This window comes from Psilocybe cubensis, chromosome 8 (genome assembly GCF_017499595.1).
Source record: "Psilocybe cubensis strain MGC-MH-2018 chromosome 8, whole genome shotgun sequence".
NCBI lineage: Eukaryota > Fungi > Basidiomycota > Agaricomycetes > Agaricales > Agrocybaceae > Psilocybe > Psilocybe cubensis.
The window spans coordinates 2,844,452-2,868,107 of record NC_063006.1 but is presented as its reverse complement, the minus strand read 5'-3'; the positions used below and the strand labels follow the sequence as shown (position 1 = coordinate 2,868,107).

General features: G+C 45.4%; 5 protein-coding genes across 5 annotated transcripts; 4 read left to right on the top strand and 1 right to left on the bottom strand.

Moving 5' to 3' along the window:
* Positions 1-1,131: 1,131 nt before the first annotated feature.
* Positions 1,132-2,424, bottom strand: JR316_0009365 (uncharacterized protein; the record flags this gene model as incomplete). Its single annotated transcript, XM_047895069.1, has 4 exons — positions 1,132-1,463; positions 1,516-1,559; positions 1,774-2,248; positions 2,319-2,424. The coding sequence occupies 4 exons, from the start codon at positions 2,422-2,424 to the stop codon at positions 1,132-1,134; spliced, it is 957 nt and encodes a 318-aa protein (XP_047746528.1).
* Positions 2,425-8,503: 6,079 nt separating this feature from the next.
* JR316_0009364 (uncharacterized protein) lies at positions 8,504-10,759 on the top strand (the record flags this gene model as incomplete). The annotated part of the gene is made up of 4 exons (XM_047895068.1): positions 8,504-9,274; positions 9,330-10,232; positions 10,291-10,374; positions 10,433-10,759. The coding sequence occupies 4 exons, from the start codon at positions 8,504-8,506 to the stop codon at positions 10,757-10,759; spliced, it is 2,085 nt and encodes a 694-aa protein (XP_047746527.1).
* A 6,398-nt stretch (positions 10,760-17,157) lies between these two features.
* Positions 17,158-17,808, top strand: JR316_0009363 (uncharacterized protein; the record flags this gene model as incomplete). Its single annotated transcript, XM_047895067.1, has 4 exons — positions 17,158-17,265; positions 17,316-17,440; positions 17,602-17,675; positions 17,735-17,808. 4 exons carry the CDS (start codon positions 17,158-17,160, stop codon positions 17,806-17,808), a joined length of 381 nt encoding a protein of 126 aa, XP_047746526.1.
* A 1,673-nt stretch (positions 17,809-19,481) lies between these two features.
* JR316_0009362 (uncharacterized protein) lies at positions 19,482-20,147 on the top strand (the record flags this gene model as incomplete). The annotated part of the gene is made up of 6 exons (XM_047895066.1): positions 19,482-19,529; positions 19,580-19,650; positions 19,807-19,855; positions 19,915-19,921; positions 19,986-20,025; positions 20,078-20,147. 6 exons carry the CDS (start codon positions 19,482-19,484, stop codon positions 20,145-20,147), a joined length of 285 nt encoding a protein of 94 aa, XP_047746525.1.
* Positions 20,148-21,366: 1,219 nt separating this feature from the next.
* On the top strand, positions 21,367-22,852 carry JR316_0009361 (uncharacterized protein; the record flags this gene model as incomplete). The annotated part of the gene is made up of 5 exons (XM_047895065.1): positions 21,367-21,415; positions 21,471-21,569; positions 21,632-22,418; positions 22,495-22,783; positions 22,826-22,852. 5 exons carry the CDS (start codon positions 21,367-21,369, stop codon positions 22,850-22,852), a joined length of 1,251 nt encoding a protein of 416 aa, XP_047746524.1.
* Between the last annotated feature and the right edge of the window lie 804 nt (positions 22,853-23,656).

Genomic DNA, 23,656 nt, shown 5'->3' with positions numbered 1-23,656 from the left:
AGCTGGCGGTAATTGTCATCGTGGGAAATTTGTGGAAGAGTGGGGCCGAGTCGTGACTCGTTGGCTTTCCAAAGTGCACGATACTACGTATCGGTAGTGCGCAGTTAAATGTCTAAATGTCCATAAATCCAGATTGACAGGGGCAAGTGTAGGTATCATAATATCAACTTTTTTCGCTCAATATTTGACTATTTTGGGCCGTCACAGAAGCTATGAGCAGGCGAGGTTTGAACCTTATACCAAGTTCGAGTTGTAAAATAGCTGCAACATAGAAGATGAGCGAATATGAGCCACAATTTCGGTTCTGAATCAGACTAAACTTTGACACATTGGAGAACTGCAAAATTATTTTGGCATGTCATGCCGGCCTCAGGCACTTCTCGGCTGAACCTCGACTTCTTAACTCCGCTTTTGCTCCGATTGATTCATGATGATGATCTATTCGGCAAGTATTGCCGTACCCCAACAAGACTTGCCGCTGACGTGCAGGGGCGCACAGAATCAGACAAAATTCCCAGAAGCATAATGCGAAGCGGATGTCCTTGCATAATAAGAGTATTTTCCACGCAGAGTATGGTATATACATTCAGGCCGACTTGAGCTTTGAATATATTTCAAATAACAAAAACTCTCACGGTGGAAAGGATCAATCGATTCGAAAATTGTGCATTAAAGGTAACATATTCTTTAATCTCAGCGTGCTACATCTATCGATTCCTAGGACGCGCCAGTAAGATATAACTACGCATATCTCTCCTCTCTACGTTGATTCTTTCGTCTGGACTATTTCCGAGGCATCATCGACTATGGAAAGACTTGGGAAATAGTCAGTTTATGATTGGGGAAGGATACACGAGTGAGTACTCACTTGGGTTTATTTTGTGGTCCAATGTCAGTATTTGGTCTGTCCGCGCCTTTTCATGCAGGTATCACAGGTGGCCCACATTCTTCTGGGATTTTGGCGCTTGGTTCTGGAATAGCAAGTGATCATATCACTTGCCCTGTTTACCCTCCTTTTTCACTTCGCCTGGTATAGGCCCGCCACCATTGCCATCGCCGAACACGGTTGACGGGTCCAGTGACCCTTGGTTCCGTTAATCTCTGCGAAAAAGGCCAAATTTTAGAGAATTCTCAGGTGTGTAAAAAGTAACGCTGCATACGTCGTATCTTGATCGCGGGTGCGACCTTTAGGCATCCGACTGGCGCCTTTCCTTGGGCTCCTTGAACGAGACTCGGTAGCGAGTATCGTGTGACGTCTGGATAGTTTCCATCGTCGGATACTTCGTCATAGGTAGCTCCTGACTCGCATTCGATGGAGGCAGATATGCTGGATCGGAGTGCTCGATATAAGAGCTTCCTCGAATTCGGGGCGATTGACAGTAGTATAACCTCCATGTTACCATTGAGGTCAAGACTACTGATATCGAAGCCTAACGATTGCAGAAATTCCGCCGAGGTCAACACTGCAAAATCGTTGTGAGTGGCACATTGATGAACAACCGGCATAATTCTCACCCTTGATGTCCTGACCTGAACCAGTTGCATGGTTATCTGGTGTGCTATTCGAGGTAGAAGAGCTAATTGTGCTGGAGTCCTCGATGGGGGAGACGATGGAAGAGGGTTCCGGGCCAATGGTGTCGTAAGAATATCACGGCCTCCTGGATACTCGAATATCTTTTCACTGATGTATAACATTTCGACGCTATGTGGGAGTGGTGGCATTGTAAGAAAACGGACGGATAGAGCGCTGGAAACGCAGTGGAAGAAACTCACTCGATATCTTCCTCGCGTCGAGCATCGGGGACAGACTCCATCTCTACGTCTATCCCATCGATCTCGTTAGGATCACTCCGTATCTTCGAAGCTGTCAGGAGTATGGGTAGTGTCCAAGCATTTTCCCCTCCCTGACTGCTCAAAAACGTTGGTGCACCTCCAGCACTTGACGCATACACATACACAGGATGTTCCACTGACGCGCATGCCACAGTCGGCGTATCGTGTGACGTGTGGCTGCGACCCATTGTCGGATACGTCGCCATATTTAACCCTGAGTTGGCACTTAAAGTTGGGAAATGAGCTGACTTGGATCGCTCGTTATGAAGGTTGCGGCTCAAATCAGGGATGTAGAGTGATGAATGCAATGAATCCAGAAGATCTGGATCAAACACGGGGCCTGTGGACAGCATGTCCTCAGGGTTAACACTGGGGTAATTGTCGCTGATACCAAAGTCTAGGAATGCCATAAAATCTGTAGAAGACGTCAGATATTATAAATCATTGTGAGTGGCACATCGATGAATGACCAGCATGCTTCTCACCGTTGGCTTGACTTGAGTTTTCTCCGCTGGCTTGATTTGAGCCTTTTCCGTTGGCTTGATGAGAACTTTCTGGGTACTTTCTTGGTGCATTGCGAAAGGTAGGCATGCTAGACGTGCTGGAGTCCTCGATGGGGGAGAAGATGGAAGAGGGATACGAGTATGGGTAAGATGATTTGCTATTCTTCAAATACGGGATAACGATACTTGAATGGGTCACTTGTATATATATTCTTTAAACAACAAAGAACGTTATAACAACACGCGACATGAGGCTCTCTAAGGTTCTCTGAGGTACAACCGCCCTTTGTCCTACCAGGAAATACCTGATTCAATTCTCCAACCTAAACACAATCGTGAATGTCATCTCGTTTCCCAGGAAGTTGCATTGCAATTTCCTTTTTGCGTCTTTTGGGTGGTTTAAGACGCACTAAAGACCGAAAGATAACACCTCGTGGAATGGAACCTAAGTTCCGGTTGAAATTCTACATCCTCGGGTGGGAGATGCGCCATCCGACGTCTCCTGTAGATAACTCCGACAATGCACACACAAACAAAAGGCGAAGATAGATACGCACTCCACTGCGTGAGGTGCATGCTGTGTGGTTGAGGCTTAGAGCGTGAGCGCTAAGTTGTTTACCTCGATACAGAAGCGTACATGTTTTACAAAACATGCCAGTCAAATCAAACAGAGTTTATGTCCTGCAACCTCGTTGAGGAGGTAAGGTCACTGTGGTGTTCGTAGCATGTATATTATCCAAATCCGCAGGGACGAAGCACTTCTAAATCGCGATTCCGTCCAGTGGCGAAAGAAAATCTCGATCAATCTACCCGCGTGTACAATCGGCCTCTTTCTGATAAGAGAGATCACTGTGTTGGAAGAGGTTGATGGCCGGTCAAGGGACTAGATCCTTTGTTAACCCCTACAGTAAATTGTACTGGATTCCCATCGTACCTCGAAGGCAGATAGGTACTTCGTTATCTAACTCTGATTTTGTGACTATTGAAACACGTAGTAACAAACAAAAAGCAAATTCTGTTGCTAATATTTAAAGCACATAGCGTGAAGGTCGTTCAGAACACTACCTCCTGGAAACTGCTGACTTACAGTAATGCCTGAGCGTTAACATACACAAAGGTCCAACAGGAATAAAGTTGTGTTTTCCTACTATAACTCAAGCTTCAAAACAAGCATTTCTGTTCAAAACGTATGTAATATTGAATTTTTCAAATATAACAAATTTTTCTACATAGTGATGAGGTGTTTTGGTTTGAACTGTTGATAGCAAGACGGTGCGGGAATTTTAAACGGAAAAGGCTCACCATCTAAAATCTCATGTTTTTATGTAGGGAATATGGGCCGTCAATGGAAATACGTTGGTATTTACAAGCACCTGTCGTCGGATGGAGCAGGAACGGGCATGAAAGTGGTTGGTGCAATAAAGACGGCTGATGTCACGTCAGGCGTACAGTGTTTATTGCCCATGAGTAGTGTGAAATTATATATCCAGTCGAGATAGCCATTACAGATCCGCCCTAAAGGAAACCGGAGGGGCACGGGCAGATGCCGGTGTTATTGTCGAGGCATATCTCACAAATAGCTGAGCAAGTACCATTCTACATTGCCCTTCTCCCTCAATATTTTGATATTTCGGCCCTCAACGAAGATATGAGAAGGCCTAGTTGAACAATATACCAGCATGGCCGCCATCTCGACACAGAGTTTGGGTGATCATCAAAATTCTGCTGGCCTCAGGCTGTTCTTGGCTGATCCGACAGTTGACACTTCTCGACTCCGATTTTACTCCGATTGATTCATCACGTCGAGCCGTCCGGCAGGCTCAAGCTGTTCGGTTGGTTGCCGGTTGCAGTCCGTTACCCCAACGAGACTTACGATGACGTGCAGGGTGCATGGTATCGTATAAAATTCCCAGAAGCATAGTTCCAAGCTCATATAGATTTTTAGGGATTGTCAGAGTCGGCTTTCATATAATGTATTGTGTGCGTGCAAACAAGCCGACTTGAAGTTGGAATCTATTTCAAATCCAAAAAGTCTCACGGTTTAGAGTATCAATCGATTTCAAAAATTATGCATTATAGATAACATCTTTAATCCTGTACAACATCTGTTGATACCGATGACGCGCCAGTATAACACAACTACCCATATCTTTCCCCCCTACCTTCTTTCCTTCGACTGGATTGTTTCCGAGGCATCCTCGACTATGGAATGACTTGGGAGATAGTCAGCTTAGGATCGGGGATCATGGATACATGAGTGAGTACTCACTTGGATATTGTCTGTGGTCTAACATCAGTATTTGGTCAGATCGCGCTCTTTCTTTCAAATATTCTCCGTGCTCCACATTCCTCTGTGGTTCGGGCGCCTGGTTGTGGAATAGCAGGCGATCATATCGCTTGCCCTGTTTCCCCTTTTTTTTCACTTCGCCTCTATCGCCTGGTATATGCCCGACCCCATCGCCATTTCCGGACACAGTCAGTGGGTCCAGTGACCCTATGTTCTGTTTAAGTCTGCAGAATGCACCAAATTATATATATATCATGCGCACAACAATGTCACCACATACCTCAGGCCTTTATCGCGGCTGCTGTGACATTTAGCCGTCTGAACGCCTTTTCTTGCGCCCCTCAAATGTGGCTGGGAGTCATCACAGTGTGCGAGATTCTGTGATGACTTTTTGATGCTGCTTCTAATAAACCATTCATCAATTCCCTTTCATCGAGAGCCGGAGACACAAAATTTACCTTCGAACAGCCGTTGCAAGGCTCCCACCTCGACTGACTCGCTCTACGGTGTTATTACCGGAGCTATTGTCGTTGTTATTGGGCTGTTGGAAATTTAATTTTTGTGGAATCTCCAGCTCTACAGCTGAAGTACGGGAATGTTGAGGGTTAAACGGTGGATTTAAAATCCTGTCCAATACGTCCATACCTTCAAATGTGCTGCTATCGTCGGAGTTCCTCTCTTCCGTACGCGTCCGCGGTATTGGAGGACTCCTGGGTGCTTGATAAGGATTATGGCGGCGGCTCTTGCTGACCAACGTCGCCTTCGCCTTGCCTTTGGGAGTGCGACGGGTTGAACCATCCCCCGCTTTGCTGTCCCTCTCACTGAGTGCTTCCCCAGCAATATCTGGGACCCGGAATATCCCTGTGCTCTCGGCAGGATGCTGTAGCATCCATGTGCTGAGCCCATCATCACATCTCAATAACGCAGGCGCAACTCCGGTGTTTAAAGCGTGCGCAGGGAATATTGCTGGCGCGAACGCAACAGCTTGTGGAGTTGGCTTATCATACGACAGCTCATTATGAAGGTTTCCGCTCAAACTAGGGATGTTGAGCGATGAATGCAATGAATCCAGAAGATCTGGATCAAACGCGGGGCCTGTGGACAGTATGTCCTCAGGGTTAACACTGGGGTCATTGTCGCTGATACCAAAGTCTAGGAATGCCATAAAATCTGTAGAAGACGTCAGATCTTGTAAATCATTGTGAATAGCTCATCGATGAGTGACCGGCATGCTTCTCACCGTTGGGTTGATTTGAGTCCTCTCCGTTGACTTGATGTGAATCATTTGGGTAGTTTCGGGGTGTATCGTGAAACGCAGACATTCTAGATGTGCTGGAATCCGTGAAGGGGGAAACGATGGACAAGGGATACGAGTATGGGTAAGATGATGGCTGCATTTCGCTATTCTTCGAATACAGGATAATGATATTTGAACAGGTCACTTGTAGACGTTTTCTTTAAATAAAATGGAACAGTGGAACAACACGCGACATCCGACTCCCTGAAGTACAACTGCCCTTTTCCCTACAGGCATACACTGGCCCAACCCCCCAGCGAAACGCGATCGTGAATGTTATATACATTGCCAGGACGTTGCACTGCATTTTATTTTTGCGTCTTTTGGGTGATTTAGGACACACTAAGAACCGCAAGATAACACCTCGTGGCATGGAACCTCGGTTTTGGTTCACATTCCACATCCTCGGGTGCAAGATCCGTCATCCGACGTCTTCCGAATGTAACTGCGACAATGTACACACAAATTAAAGGGGAATCCAGACACGCACATGCCACGAAGTGCGGTGCACGCTATTCTAGTTGAGGGACGGAGCGCGAGCGCCAGGCTGTTTACTTGGATGCCGGAGGGTACGTGTTTCACAAAACTAGCCACTCAAATCAAGCAGAGTGTTACCTCTGTAACCTCATTGTAGAGGTAAGGTCACTTTGGTTTTCATAGCATGTATATGCTCCGATTCCGCAGGTAGAAGGAACTTTTAAATCATTATGAGTCAGTCGAGTGGCGAGGAAAAATCTTGATGGGTGAACAATCGGCATCTGTCTGATAAAAGAATTGGTGTGTCGGAAAAGATTTCATGCTTCTGACGGCGGTGACATACGTCTGGCATTTCCGGTGAGCCCAAAATTCGTCCTGTGTAAAGATCTTATCTTTCTTCTCTACCACTTCGGGACGCATACAATCAGAAGTCCTTTATCTACCACTTCAGCGGTGAGTGTTTCTGAATTGCAAAGTTGGCATTGTGAGCTTGACATACATACAACGTGATGAGCCTATCTATCTACCCGTTGTGTATTGAACGATCGAAAGTTTTAGATGCACCCATCGACTATTCAAATGTATGTCCTAGAGGGATGATCCTTGAATACTCTTACTGTCTAGAATGAACTGATATGCGATCTTGGCCATATACATCATGGAGGTGTTGGATGAGGTTGATGGCCGATCAAGGGACTAGATTCTTTGTTGACTCTGTTTCTAAGGAACTCCTACAGTAAATCGTACTGGATTCCCATCGTACCTCAAAGGCAGATAGGTACTTCTTTATCTAACTCTGATTTTGTGACTATTGAAACACGTAGTAACAAACAACAAGCAGATTCTGTTGCTAATATTTAAAGCACATAGCGTGAAGGTTGTTCAGAACGCTACCTCTTGGAAGCTGCTGACTTACAGTAATGCCTGAGCGTTAACATACACAACTGAGGTCCAACAGGAATAAAGTTGTGTTTTCCTACTATAACTCAAGATTCAAAACAAGCATTTCTGTTCAAAACATATGTATTGAATTATTCAAATATAAAAAATTTTTCGACATAGTGATGAGGTGTTTCGGTTTGAACTGGTGATAGCGAAACGGTGCTGGAATGTTAAACGGCAAAGGCTCACCATCTACAATCTCATGTTTTTCCGATGCCGGTTTGCAGTGGGGTAAACACACGTGATCAATACAAAACTTCAACTTCAACGTCGTACGATTTTTTTCAAGCTTTCTCCTAGCCATGCCAGATGTTCAGGCAGCTTTTATGTCAAACGCTATGCTTTGTGCCAGCGGAACTCTCTATCGTTGACCTACCATGATGCCAATAATCAATGTATCCAAGCCGTTGTACTGACACCCTGAGGGCGTCTCCGACTCCATCGAAATGTCCATGTCCAACAAGGTTCTGCTATTAGTGAACTTGACAATTTCATTGCACAAGGTAAGTCATCAACATTTCTTGATTTTATTGTTTTCTTCAATAAAACTGTGCAGTACCTGCGTATTCACTCACTTTGTTTCCCACCTCTTCGAAAACAAGGTGTGCAGTACAACATCATCCTTGCCCCAAGACAACATGTAATTGAACAATATTGACTCTTATGTTTTACTAGAATGCTATAGGCTTCAAAAAGAAAACAATTGTGGCAGGCGATCCTGGCTCCGCATGATGGATCTTTGTCTGTTAAATGGCCAGTGCAATAAAACGCAACAGCGAACCATTCTATAAAATTGAATGTCCTCAATCTAGTCGATCTTTATCTTGGTGCAAGAGCTACGCAAGGCTTACAGTATGACTGGAAATCGGTGGTTGAAATGGGTGGGTAACGATCGGTGGCTGAGATATATATGTTACAAATTCGCTCGCACGTACAAGGGGGCAGCATATAAAAGACGGACTTTTGCTGAATCCCTCCTTCGTCACTATGATAACAATCAAGCCATCTCAGCAATCTCATACGCAAACAATTGTTCAAGCATCTCTTTGATAATATGGCTGCTCTCATCGCCGTATCTACCAACTTTTTCAACCTCGCCGTTGGCCCCCCACTGGCCTTCGTCGGAGGCGCCATCTGCAACGCCGTGCTCAATTGGCGAAGGCGATGCAAAGGGTGGTGAGTACTTCGATATATATTGTAGTCACAAACACTTATTCTCTCAAAGAATCTTCTCCCAACCGCAAAGGCGGGGAGCCAGTAAATGCACCACCACCCCCGCCACCACCGCCACCACCCTCGCCTGGTTCTGAGGTCAACGACGACCCAACCCCGCTGTCGGTTTTCAAGCTATGGCTATTCCTTCTACTGGCATCAATCCCTATGGGCATTGCAGCCATCATATACCGCCTTCGACTAAAGGCAAGAAAGGCAAAGAACAAGGGCAGAAGGGAACCCATCAAGCTTCTCAAGAACGCGTGCCCAGTCTATGCGTTCCCCACCAGTCAGTGCCCAGTCGGCGGGCCCGATACATTCACCAAAAAAATTATCCCGCCTCCAAAAGAGGTACTCACTATCAAACCTCAAGTCGAAGAAGTGGCATTGGGTCCTTCGCCAGAGCCCACAGTATTCATTGAAACAGGTTCCCCTGTAGAAGAAGAGGCTCAATATTTCGCCTCTAAACTTTCAGAAACTGTCAGTTCCACTCTGAAGAAGAGGTTCGAGTCCTCTACATCGAGAATGCCATACCGATCTCCAACCAACATCGCCTTCCGTATCCTCATCGATGCCGTCTACCGCATTCTTCTTATTTTCTATATCCTCCTTATTGAAAACTTCCTGTTCACCCTCTGCACCATACTTGTTATGTCTGTGATGTCATTCTTGCACAAAAACGGACTCGCGTTCGGCTGTGGGACAAAGGTTGAAAAGAAACAGGTATGTGACATACATCTCTTATGTAACCTTTTTATATTGAGTATGCTTTTTATAGACTTTCGTCCCCGCGTCTTTCCTTGATGGCAAGGATGAAGATGAAGACAAGAACATCAACGAGGGTGCCGTGGACCTCGTGTCCACGCTTTCCACCAGCACCGAGGTCGCGGGAATCGAACGGGACACATTCTACAACACCAGCTTCGAGGCCAACCTCCCTTTTCAGCCCGACAAATACTCCGAACCCTCCCTCGAGCTCTCTCGTCTCGATTTCAACGAGCACTCCTTCGTCCGAAGGCAGCTGCGCCTCTGGGGATTCACTGTGCTTGATGGAGTCGTCGTCGAAGGATTTGAAGAGGAGTCCACCGCCTTCATCGAGGAGGTGAACGACCTATTGGAATTAGGTGGATTGATGCAGGATAATAGGTCGGGCATCTCTGATGGTCCTACACTTACTGCAGACATCTTGGAGGGGCCAACTGAGACGACACTCGTTGGGTCCCTGGAGGATATTGTGGCCGAGGAAGTTACCCAGCCGATTGCACCTCTTGCACCCCTTGCACCCCTTGCCTCTCAGGAGGACCTCTGGACCGACAACAATACCACCAGCTCCATCGACATTCTCACCCCCGTCGAGGAAGTCTCAAGCACCCTCGAGCAGGCCAATGGTGAAGTCAAAGTCGAAGCACGCTCTAACGCGGACATCGAGGCCGTCGTCGACGAAGACAGCGAGGACATTCTCGCGGGCCTTGACCGAGTCGTCGAGGAGCACCCTGTCACTGTCGTTCCCCGCAATGAGGAAGAGGATGAACAGGATATCCTCGCTGGTCTTGACCCAATCAACAACGAGGTCGGTGTTCCACTTCGCGAGGAGGAGCAGCATGGTCAGGTTGTCGCTGCCTTGGACGAGGGTATTCGGGAGGTTATTGAAGAGGAGCCGACGGTCGGCACTCTTGTTGTGGTATGTTTTGCTTTATTTTGGGCCAACAATATACTGATCATTATTTGCTTCACATTAGTATACTCCCTTGAGGATCCCAATGATTGAAGCCAGCGAGGTCGGTGAGCCCGATGGATCAGTCGGTGTACCCGAGGGATCTTTGGTATGTTTGATAACATTGTTATGGCTATACATATTTATTTATATGTGAATGTCTACAGCCCTCTAATGCTTGCACCACAATGGTGGTTTGGCGCCCCTTGCAAGACCCCACCCATCATCAAGCTGGGGTCTCTGTCTCCCAGATTGAGCTCCGAGATGGAGGTCGCGTCCGCCGCCGCAAGCGTTGCCGTCCCAAGAAGAAGATTCAACCCCCGGCCGAGCCTGAGCCCACTCAAGATGACTCCCAGGCTCAGCCTCAGCCTACTGTGGATGACCCTACTGTGGACGACTCCCAGGCCCAGCCTCAGCCTACTGTGCATGACTCCCAGCCTCAGTCCACTGAGGATTACTCCCAGGCCCAGCCTCTGCCCACTGAGGATGTCTAAGCCATCACACAAAATGTCCTCAAGTGCAATGTAGACCCAAAACGACGACGAGAACCAGACTTTGCAGCAAGCACTTCCGACGTGCCCAAGATTATCACCGTCCACTCTCACTACCCCCTTTACCCCTTTTGTCCACTTCCTGGGTGCTGACTGTGGTGGGTCGCTGTCTGACGAGACAGTGATTCGCCGTGTCCATTGTAGGGTGGGCTTTGCTGTGATGCCCAGAATGTTGACGAGCATTCTGGACATTACAGCAAAGCCGACGCTGCAGTGGCCAGTCGCGTGCATGAGAGGTAGCGCTGACGAGTGCTACCTTGAATGCGGCCCAGGATGTGCGATCTTTTCCTCCTTCCTACTCACTCTTTCTGTGGACTCTCTGATCTCGGGTACATCATCACACCTTGCTGCGAATCATCTCGGTTGTCGCCGTTTTTCCGCGCTACAGGACTTCTGGCGGTATACTCTTTTATGCCTGAGTTCGGTTCTATTCTTCTTTGGTTCATTTTCCTTCGGCTCCGGCTTCCAACTATCTTCTTTTCTTTTTTATCAATATCTTATTTTCCTTTCCATATATTTGATATACTTTCTATCTTAGGTCTCTATTCCCTGTTGCCATCAACTAAATAGGCAGTAGATTACAATACAATGTAAACCAATACAATAATTTTTTAGTCTTACAAATCCACCCAATTTTTGGGGCCCAGTTTACAATGTCAAGCAATAGTTTTATTAGGTTAGAAAGTGGTCATAATTATTCAATTTAAATTTTTATTCATTTGAGTATAGTAGTAGGGACATGTTATGTGTGTACATTGAAAGCGCATGCAATATCGGACTAGTGTGCGTGCACGGTCAAACAAAATCAGCAGATATCGGAGCTCCAAAATCAAATCAAGCGGAGCCTGAACTCACTTGAAGTCCCGCTGCAAGCAAATCACGTCCACTTTGTTTGCTTTTTTCTAACCACCACAATCCTCTGCCCACGGATATACATGGGGGCAAGGTACGTGTATTCATCTTTGTAAATTAATGTCTCCTCCTCGAACTAACATCATACACATCTTCCTTTAACCAAAACAAGTTAGTAGATTATACTTTTTTGGTGAGTAATAGATAATTCTCACTCGGTGCTCATCAGTACTCACCACATACTAGGACCAACTATCTTGAACACTTGGATGAAGGGTCAGTATTTTAGTCTCTATTTAGTGTGCTTTACACTACTAACATTACTTGTGAAAGGTCCCAAACAACCAGACACTTGGATACAGACTTGAAAGCATGTACATGTAAGTATATGCGCTTTTTATTGGTTTTTGATTCATTTTTTGATGCATATATTTTGGTCCACCATTTCCCGTACCACTTCAGCTGTTCCGAATGCTTGAAGCTGCCTTTTCCCGTGTGTCTTCACCATTCATGCCTACTTTGTGTCATTGAGTGTGGGAATTGTCAACTTCAGGTTCTGTTTTGGTGTTGAGGGTCCGGATGAAAGATGGAGGGCGAGCGCCAGGCTGCTTACTTGGATGCCGGAGGGTACATGTTTCACAAAACTAGCCACTCAAATCAAGCAGATTTTAACCTCTGTAACCTCATTATGGAGGTAAGGAGGTAGAAGGAACTTCTAAATCATTATGACTCAGTCGAATAGCGAGCAAAAATCTTGATGGTTGAACAATCGGCATCTGTCTAATTGGTGTGTCGGAAAAGATTTCATGCTTCTGACGGCGGTGACATGCATCTGGCATTTTCGGTGAGCCCAAAATTTGTCCTGTGTAAAGATCTTATCTTTCTTCTCTACCGCTTCGGGACGCATACAATCAGAAGCCCTTTATCTACCACTTCAGCGGTGAGTGTTTCTGAATTGCAAAGTTGGCATTTTGAACGTGACATACATACACCGTGATGAGTCTATCTACCAGTTGTGTATTGAACGATGGAAATTTTACATGCACCTATCGTCTATTCAAATGGATGTACTAAAGGGATGATTCTTGAATACTCTTACTGCCTAGAATGGACTGATATGCGATCTTGGCCATATACATCGTGGAGTCTAAATATCATCCGATTGCACAGTGTTGAGGATATTGCAACCTGAAATGATATTGGAGCAGTTAATCTCTCCTAAATACCCATTTTATTAGCCTGTCACTCTGTAATTTTATGTGTATAGGATAATCCTACCACGTTAGTAGCCCATAGCACTATACATGCTACATATAGCATGGCAATTCTATATCAAATCAGACGTGGGAATGAGCTGAGGCTGCTTCTAAATGCATTGTTCAACTCACAGAATGAAATAAAATACTGAATCCCCTACGACAATGTATATGAGTCGTGAGGTGGTAAAGTAATGTGATCCGTGGGATTTTAGATGCTGGATCCCCTTTTTAATGACGAGGCCGCATAAGAAGCATACGTATATGAAGCTTGGAAGCCAATATGTATATTGAGTGACGGGAGGGTTAACAACGGCACAGAAGAATCCCCCTTTAATTGGTAACGCTATGATAGTGTGATCTTCAAATTATTGTTACCGCAGTCAGTGGAAAAACCTCAACAGAAGAGAAGACCTAGCGAACTTGTGTTTTCCATAGTGGTGCTCCTAATCGTCATCCACATTGACGCCATGATGGAGAGCACGTAAAAAGGCAACATAACTGCCAGGATTGCGTTACTTTTTGAGTACATGGCGTATATTCGTATCTGCATGATCGCTGGAAATTTGTGAGCCATGGTTTGAATCAATCAATAGTGGCTACACAAAAAAGCACACACCTTGTGTGAGAATTGCTCCCCCAATGGATAACCACACCTCCAAAGGCAAGATATGCGAGCCTGATTAACATCAGCTGCCGTGCGCATGTATACGTTCTCTGGTAGTCACTACTCACATCTAAATAAGGTTGGAAACCGTCAGGATTTCAGCTTTAATGCTAAGCTATACTGCGAGAGAACTCCTTACAGCTATACATAGAATCATAATCAGAACTACAATGTAGTCTGAGTACTTGGAAGTAATGCACCTACCTGGGAATTGAAGTTGGGAGAAAATGTGGCTAATTATAACCGATAATCGTAAGCAAGAGCATCACAAATGCAATACAAAACAGTCATTACAGTAAAGCAGGAAGCTTGTTGAAGCGGCGTCAGTCAATTTACGGGAAAGAAAACATTTTGTAACTCACATCACACATCCCAATAAGAAGTAGCGATTCTATGTATGATTAATGCCATTTTCTTTGTGTTATTTCGGTTACTCACCAAGAAGAACACAACTTTTGCGAAATTAACTGGCCTGTTCTAAAGTTGTGTATCCGTAAACCACGTGTTAGGTTAGGAATGCCATCTTTTAGTGCCGTGTAAACACGTACCCATAGGAATGTTCTCTGTATCAATGAACATAGTGAATACGCGATAATCTGCAACGGTAAGTTTGTGGACTTGCCTCCTTATCAAGGGTGATGACTTCCCAAAACTAACATCAGTATACATTATAAAATGACGTTTGCGGATGATATTGCTCACCATAGTCGTATAAGATGATGCAATATGCTGACACTATCAAAGAATCGTGGCAAATGAGAGGCTCTGTACGGGATCAATATGGAACAGCTTACATTCTGTAATCTTGTAGAACTGCGCAATGTTCAACGTTTGAATGTATTCATCTAAAGAAGATGGGACAGTGGAGGATGTCATCTCCGTGAGGGCGTCACTAATCCTGAGGGAGTTTGGGTAAAAGTGATTTATACTTGACCAAGTTCCATTGCATGCGGTACTTACATGTATCATGGAAGGGCATATCGGATATCTCATCTTTAACCATCATGATTTCCCTCAGAAGGAATGCGAGAAATGTGGGTAATAGTAGTGTAATTCAGGACATCAGTTTCCCATCCCTAGTGTGGACTGTGAATGCTATGAAAGATGATAAAGATAACATTTTGATTAATCAATACTCCTGGTTGTGATAAAGAAACACACGATGCCTTACGAAGCCTTGCTATTCTTCAAGCTGTTGAACGTTTCTGATATTGTGTACTTCTGATGATGCTCTTGCCGCGGCGCAATGCAGAAACTATCAAAGAAAGCTCCAAAGCGTATAGCCCTTGACACTGCACCCAAAAATACAAACGAATATCGATTGATTGATTCAAAAAAGGAGGAAAGGAAAGAGGAATCAGGAAATCACCGAAAGACTTATAATACCAGCCTTCTATGTTAATTCAGAACTTATAAATACTCTTTCGGAGTTCGGAATGAGGTCTACGGGAGGGATGGGTCAATTGTATGGCTTTGATGCACGAAAGTGATCATCAGACGCCTGTGATACACAGATGACGATGAAAATAAAAAGGCAGGTAGTAAAATGGCAGGAAAACGTCTGAAATTAGGAACGGTGCACGAAAATATAGATGTACTTTATGAGATCAACAGACGCGTGTACAGATGCGCGAAGGCAAAGGCGAGCAGCAGAGTCCAATATATGACGGATCCAACACTCCCCTTGCAGTGCACAGGGGTTCCATGTTGACATAGTGATGGATAGAAAATGACTATATGTACGTTAATTGGACATATGCGTCCTTATCCCATCAAAGGAATGATAGAAGATGCGACGTAAGTGAAAAAGAAGGACATGGTGAACCAGGTGATGATATCAATTCGTCGTGAAAAATCGGATAACATCTGTATTTAATGTTTCTGGATAAATAAAGATTCTTTGTATCCGTTATTGCGCGCGTTATGATTCTCCTTGGAAGGTGTTTCTAACAGACAGATATGGGACTTGAGGATGCTAGCGAGAAGGAATGAGCACGTATGTAAGAGTCATATTACTTCAACGTCGCTCCTTCGAGATAGTTCGAGGATATTAGAATGAGCACGTATGTAAGAGTCATATTACTTCAACGTCGCTCCTTCGAGATAGTTCGAGGATATTAGAGTAGACGAGGGATAAAAACATGGTAGGTTGATGGGAAATAACAGCGTGCAAAGGCGGGGCTTTTTCAACGAAGCTTCTATTGGGTAACATGACCACAATGCCTACTTACCCTGGTCCGCCCCCGCGTCCTTGCGAGTCGCTACTGTGCAAAACTGTGAGCGAGTGTGATACGGAAAAGAGCAAGCATAGTCGCCAGCCATGATTGGGATTTGGAGTGCAGATAGATCGCCGCCCACTCGACAGATGGCGGCATTCCGGGAGCTACAGCTGCCTAGACCCCCATTTGCATGCATGCTTCGGGGGAATTCGGGGCTGGTCGTAGCATGGAAGTGCTTCTGACGGGCGGGCGGGAGATTATGCAGAGAATGGGATTACTTTGAGATTGAAGGAGGAAAAGAAGTGGGGAGTGAGGTATGTCCAACTTCAGTGAGATGGGAACCATGTAACAAACGTCTGTGCACAGGGTAATAAGCCCTGGTGCACTGCCGAGGACTGGGTTCAAGGACACATCAATTGACAACGCAGAATACACCAGACTCAATGACTTACCAAAGTACCAAGCCTTTGAATTGAATTATTGATTTAAATGGTCAATGAGTTGAAGCTTGAATCAGTGGTAACCAAAGCGGCTGGATTTACATGGGGGAGAGACCAAGATTTGAAGATGGGAAGTGGTAGAAGATAGTCAGGACCAAGAAACAAGGAAACACGGATACACAGGAAAATTACTCCGTACCCACGCCACCCATCTGTTGGTTCAACCAATTAACGACGCCCAATTATACCGCGTCGCAATCCTGCTGGCGTCCCTTCAATAATAAGTATTAGAAGCGTAGCCACATGCCAACGCCAACTGACATACCTTTATACACTCCCCACTTTGCTCACATATTCACAATCACTCTTTCTCTCTACCCTGAGCCCTCAGTATCAACGTTCCTCAATGTTCAAAGTTCACGCGTCATGTTCAACCTTCGTTCTCTACCCGTGTTTGCGCTTGGGTTCTTCAACTGTGGAATGGATCAGAAGCATGACCAAGACTGGGGAACAAGAATATTTCTCACCACTCAAATTCGACGGCTAAGCTTGAGTTTGCCTTGCCCTGATGTAATGTCAAGCGACAGACCAGAGAAAGCGACAGGCGACTCACTGACTCTGGATCCTCCATACCCCGCCATAAAGACCAATATTATTCATTTTCCAGCCACGATGGCTTCGTTTAGAATCCCGGCGAAAGGGTGATTCATCTTCCAGAGTATGTGAATCAACATGACCGTCCGTGCGTGTGTTTTTGGACATCCGTATGCTGCCTGTCCCGTGTAGGCATCCGACAGTGCACTTTAAGCCACCGCGCGATGGTCCTCGGGAGCTCCGCTCTCGCCTTTGTCTTGAACATTTCTCTCACTTTGTTGTTCTGCGGATCTTTACCACCAGCTACAACACCATGGAACTTTTGCTTCCTAACACCAGTATCAATGGCTTCCCTGCTCATGGCCCTCCGAAGCGCGCTAGCGCTAAAAAACCCTCATCCCCATCACAAGCTCTTCAATCTGTGAAAACGCGCTGCCAAAATAAAAAATACCAAAACCGGAATCCGTACAGGCCCCGGGAAGCTCCCCTACAGGCGTATCCCCGCCGAACCCAAAATATTTGTCTGAAATCCGCGAGATTTTGGGTCTCCAATCCGCGAAACCGGACGGTCATTTTGCCAAGACCTTCCTATTTAGGTAATTTTTCTCACCCTCGGACAGAGTTAAAGGAGCAAAAAAAAGGCGCAAAAAATTCTACAGCTTTTTTCAAGCAGTCTTTTTCACAGTTCTTCTGTTTTTGGCAGTCAGAAAGCATTTATGTCCTCACAAGGAAACTAATTTTTGTCCATATTTGGCAGCGCGCCCTATTTGCCGGCCAAACCAGCCGCCCATGCAGATTCTTCTCCTCAAATCCGCAGTGCCCCGGTCAAAGGTAGGCCTCCGGACCTCTCAAATCCGCAAAAAACGGACAGTAAAATGCTATTTTTTCAGGTCTCAAATCCGCGAAAAGTCGATACGCCCCTAGGGGAGCTTCCCGGGGCCTATCCGTACTCGACTCAGAATAACAACAAACTCACCAACCCTGCCCAAGACCCTCGTCTGCACCTATCCATGTCCAATGTCTGCGTCTATGTCTGCACAGAACCAATATCTTATTTCCATGTCTCCGCATCCATTACTCGTAAGTAGCTTCGGCCATACTGAATTATGAACCAGTGTTGATGACCGTGATTGGAACGTCTTGTAAACCGTAAAAATCACAAAAAAATTTACTTACAATGGCCTACATTATCCTTGAGTTGCAAGTTGGAAGAATCTTGAAGGGGGTAGCACAAGTTATGTGGCTGGACATAGGGAAAGAGCAAAGAACTGTGTCAAGTTTGAGCCCACGTCACGTCTCGTTTGGCCGTCGAACGGCGGAGTTTTAATGTGCACACTGCGCATCTGATAAATGCCGTCAAGCCGAACCGGACGTTGGATCAGGGCATGTTATTTGTCTTCCAACATTTTCAACTTCACTTTTCGACTTTCATGGTGCACGCCAAGTTCTAGGATGTTTGTTTAGTTTAGTGAGTTCAAGACGACATGGCCTGGTTATAAGTGACGATAATGTTTTGCCAGTTAAGCCCATCTGTCTCAGCCCGTCAGATACTCTGCCAATTCAGGTTTGTCCTGCATTGCGTGTATACTGACGACATACAGAAAACCCTTTTTAGAAACGTAATTTCTCTTTTCAGAGTGGCGGATGACATATCAGCGATCGAGGGAGGCTGGAAACAAACAAGAACATACCCTGGAAGGGTATAAGAATCGGACAGGCAAGCAGAGAGACCCCCATCGTCTCTTGACTCTCTTCCACCATCATCTCGTCGCATATTTGAAGAGTTCCTCTAATACCCTTGACGATAAGGTCGACTCTTATTGCGGTGATGGCTCTCAATCAGGCAACGTAAGTTAAAGTCAACCCACCTTTATCAAACTGCCTATTAACATTATTTGCAGTACTTTCATCACCCCGCCCTGAGCCATCTTCACCATACATGGGGTGGCAAGTCCCAATATGTGTAAGCTCATCTCGCCTAGATTAAAACACCTCTAACAACACCTCACAGCAATTTCATCAACCCGCCTTGGACCAACCAACGTCTGTCCCATCTCCCTAAAAGCCACTAACCAACCCCACACAATGCAGGCTCACTCGCACACAACGGTCAAGAAGCCCAGCACAGAAGTATACCACTCCATTCAGGTCGCGTATCTTCAGTCTGCTGGTGTCAGGCTGGAGTGCGCGATTGTCTTAGGACATGCGGGGCAGCTGAAATTGACCCTACCCGCTCGATGTGTGGCACCCCCCCGCCGCCACCCCTGTTAATCGGGGGTCGTGGAAACCAGGGGGTGAGGTACGGAGTGCTGGTTGGTTCGCCCACCCCCCTAAGCAGTAGCGGTAGACTTGCAGGACATCGTCGCTTCTACCGTGAATCGCAGGGGTGGAGATTGATAAAAGCTTGCTTTGGACCTTGTGTGTTGGGTGGGCTTAGGCGAGCGGTGGTTGGCGTGAGGTCAGTTTGTTTCTGTTGTTGTATTGATATCATTGACTTATTCCCTCGTAGTCTCAGGCAATGTGACAGGACCGTGGACGTCTAGCACCGCACGACAACACTCGCAATACGTTTAACATCATTTCTTCCGCGAGTTTTGTGTATCGCACACATGCTTATCAATTTATGCTATAGCGTCAATGTTTGGTTGGAATATCGACGGCCTTTCTTCAGAAAGGGCACCTACAGTGAGTCTCCAATGTCCATTAGTCTCTCAACTTTTGACATGCAATGTTAGGGACTTGAATTCATACTTGATTTATTTAAAATAACCATTGCCCTGTCGAGTCTTTGGAAAAATCGTGACTGGTGGGTTTATTATCCCTCTGACATTACCGTCTAATTCCGCCTTCGCAGAGCTGCATCCTAACGGCGTATACCCTCTGTACTTCAAGCACGTCATCACTTGACACATTCATTGCAACTACTATTTGGTTATTGACACACATCATGCCATCAATCAAGTAGCCACTCGCAGTCAAGTCAGATCTTGGTGCCTGGTTTTCTTTCATATGTGAGTCCCTCTGTCGCTTATTGTTCTTCAATAAGCCTGATGATTTTACTATTGCTTAGCTCTCTCGTTTTTATTTTTATTTTTGTTTTCGTTTTCATTCCTTTGGTTTTGCTCTTAAAGTAGTTAATAGGTTATGCGTCGGGTCTTTACGTTGAAAGATCTCTTTTCTGGTAAGTGAAATCTGTGCCTGAATTTAATCGTCATCTCACTAACATATCCCAGGTGTTCGCGACTCGTACCCCCTTGCAACTTTACTAAACCGTTGCCTTCGCCATTACAAAAACAATCATGACTTGGGGAGTCATTTAAGTTGTCACAAAAGTCTCCGAATGCGTACAACCAGCATCATCATGGACTTTTAAACATAAACGTCAATGCACACCTTGCCTCCGATACTATGCTATGAGAGTACCCCCAGTTCTGTGTAACACCCGAGTCTCAAGAGATTTGATGCGTTGGACCTCTTTATTCTATGTAAGTTTACCTTCTAGTTTCATTATGATGTGAATGTACTAATTTTGTTAGATTCTCTGTTGTTTCATTTTTCTCTCTAGGTATATTCTTACAACTGTTCACGATCCAAAAACCCAATCACAGCATATACTGGCCTCGGTTCAAGTCGCCACTTTCTACGCTCGTCGGAGTTCTCTCATACGTTTGTCTTTCCATACTCTCATTCCAAAGGGCTTCTTTTTCAATGCTTTCGCTTGTTATTGTTTAAATTGCATTGTTGTAATGTCTAGTAGGATACGTTAGTCGGGCTTTTAATGCCATGCATACCTGAATCGGAATGAACGCGATGGCTCCTGAGCAAAGTACTGAAATTATTCATGGTTTATAGCGGTGTTGCGATGATTTGGGTAACCTCGGTTCACACGCATGAACGCACCTCGCTGCCGCCACGCGACATGGCTGTGTTCATACCAAAATGCCTCGATGTTGTAACATTCGTCTCTACTTCATAACCTATGTTCTGCGGTTTAAATTTACCCCCTCCCAAACTTCGATCATACCTTTACCGGCACTGCACTCAGCCTCTAAGAAAATTGCGTTTAATAGACTCTATTAGAGACAGCACTTTCACATTGTTAAATCACCTACGCATGCCAGCCGTAGTATGCCTTTTAGTTTAGAGTAGTGTTAGGATCCGTTTCTGGATTGAGCGTGGAACACGGGATCAAAGTCGTTCAGGTTCGGCTCAGCCAGCTGGTTTGCATGAGGTTGACATTCTATTTTTGTCGCTCGACGGAATGTATATTCCATACAATGAGGCTATCTGTCGCTGTCGTTTGTCTCTAAACATATCTTGGAGTGGATCGAGAATTAATGTAACACGAATCCGCGATGTTTGACTCATGGATACGCACAGGTGTCAATGTTGTTCTAGGGTACGATTTCCACGCGTGTCAAGGCAATGATTTTGGACTTTTAAGACAGACGAGTAGAAAGCGAGTTGTTAGAAACAAACATCACTTTTTGCATTTCACCACCCTCGTCTTCTCTTCCACTCGATGTCGAACTCAAGTGTCTCTGAATCTTCCCCTACTGTTGACAAAAATAGTGAGTTTTGATACCCTTATTTGAACTGCACGATGACCTGATTCTGGCCCAAAAGCTTCGGAATACCAGCGTCCAGAACAAACTGTCTACGAAGACACCGGGAACGTTCAGAAAAACCCGACGCTGGATTTATTCGAAAGCAGTGGCTGGAATGGTAAGTGTTACAACAAGTGGCCAGCATCCATCTCCTACGTACACTAATTAATCTAATCACAGAAGTCAGAGTTGATGGCGATGATTACCAGCTATTCGAGACCTATTTGAATTTTACAGAAATACCGAGTAATACCTCAAATAATACCGATGCTGTCTCTGGAACTCCTCCACAAGAGGTCCCACAATCGCAAGGGTTACATTCACAATCCTCATCATTTTTTCACCATAACCATCCATCGTCGGCTGCCGAATCTTACTCACCGGGGCATATTCAACCCTGGGACAATTCTTCTCAAAATCTATCGCTTGAAGTATCTGTCTATTCACCGAATCTACCCGAACATATCCCTCAGGCACCTCAAGATGCGCTCCAGAATGTTTACAGGCCTTATGGATTTATGTCGCTTAATCGTAGTGCTGACAGTGGATCTATGCAAGAAGTCACTGTCTTTAGCCGTGCAACACAAGATGCAGCTGATAATGTACCTGAAATACACGCTACTGGCACAATAAATCCTGCATTGTTGGCGCTGCCTGCTAGAGGACGGCATTTACCAGGGTCCCCACGTTATGAAATAGATCCTGTTTTGATCAGTCACCCCGCATACGAAAGCGTTAAAAGGCGTTTCGTGGAATCTGTGCCAAGAAGCGGAGATCAGGAGCGCAACGACACCACCCAGCCATATGAGCAGTTTCACCCTACTCGTTTCCAGCATCCATCTGGAGAGACGGAAACACAGACATATAGTATATTCCAGCACATGGAATATAGCGAAGCCAACGGCTCCGGGTATAATCCCGTTGAGCAGTCAACCTCCAGGAGGGATGGCTCAAAGCGTGCTCGAAGGTATATCCTGGTGTTCCATCTCTCAAGAACTGGAATTGAGTGGTTACTGATTTTACGAAATAATCTTGATTTACAGCAGAAGCACTACCCCGATAAGAGAAACAGGAGGCAGTACCTCCAACGAAACTGGCTCTTCGAGCGCGAGAACAAGGAAGCGTAGACGTACCGCCAGGGATGGCAACAATGCGCAGACTCCCGTATCGGCCAAATTTGAGGACGAATCGACGATAGCGGTACGGCCACAAAGGAGGGGGAGAGCCGCAGATAATGTGCCGCTTAGGCCTCGAACTGTAGTGCAGCGCTTGGACTTTGTTACAGGGAAGATAATGTCGCAAGGGAAACGAACTGATCAAACTGAAGAGAAGGTGAGCACATCCTGTCATCTAACAAATGATCCACTCATCTAGATTTCCTCCGTAAAAGTCTCAAGATAGTCTCCCTTAACGCACCTGCCATGTAAATTAAGGAGTTGGGGCTCATAAGACAACGAAATCGATGGAAGAGATGGGATGGCTCGTATGGAATCCGAATATACTCCGAGATAATCAATCCATCAGATGTAATATGTATATTTATCTTATCAGACATTATAGATATGGATTGTAAAATGTGATTAAGGGCAGATTGTAAATTACTTGATGACTTGGGCTATCTATTGAACTTTTGAGTGAGTTTATCTGGGGATTAAATGTATCCTCAAATGTATCCATCATATCTTACAGCTCAAAATCTCCTGTTTAATAAGGCTAGACGTTTACAATTTCGATGTCCCATTCGGCTTGACGGCATGATGTGACTATTGAAACTCCGCTTTTCACGGACGTGGACTCAATTTGACACAGTGACTTGCACCACGTACTAGAAACTGTTTCCCTATGCTTCCGCTTCCAGCCACATCGATTGTGTTACGCCCTTCAAGAATCTTTTATACGCCTACCCCTACATCAGCCACGATGTATATGCCCGTCAGTAATCTTCTTTGGGATTTCCACGGTTTACAAGACATTATGTAGGTGAGTCGCGGTTTTCTATTCCTGAAATCCAGCTCATAATACTGTTCTCCGGAAATTATGTACAGGCTATAGGATACAAAGCAATAGCAATGCGATAATCTTTGCAGACAACGACACGTACATGGACACGGACAAAGGCGAGCACAACGTCATGGAGCTTGTGCACATCCCACGCACACATTTCCAACACGTACATCCCCCCATTTCTTATAAATTCCCCATCTT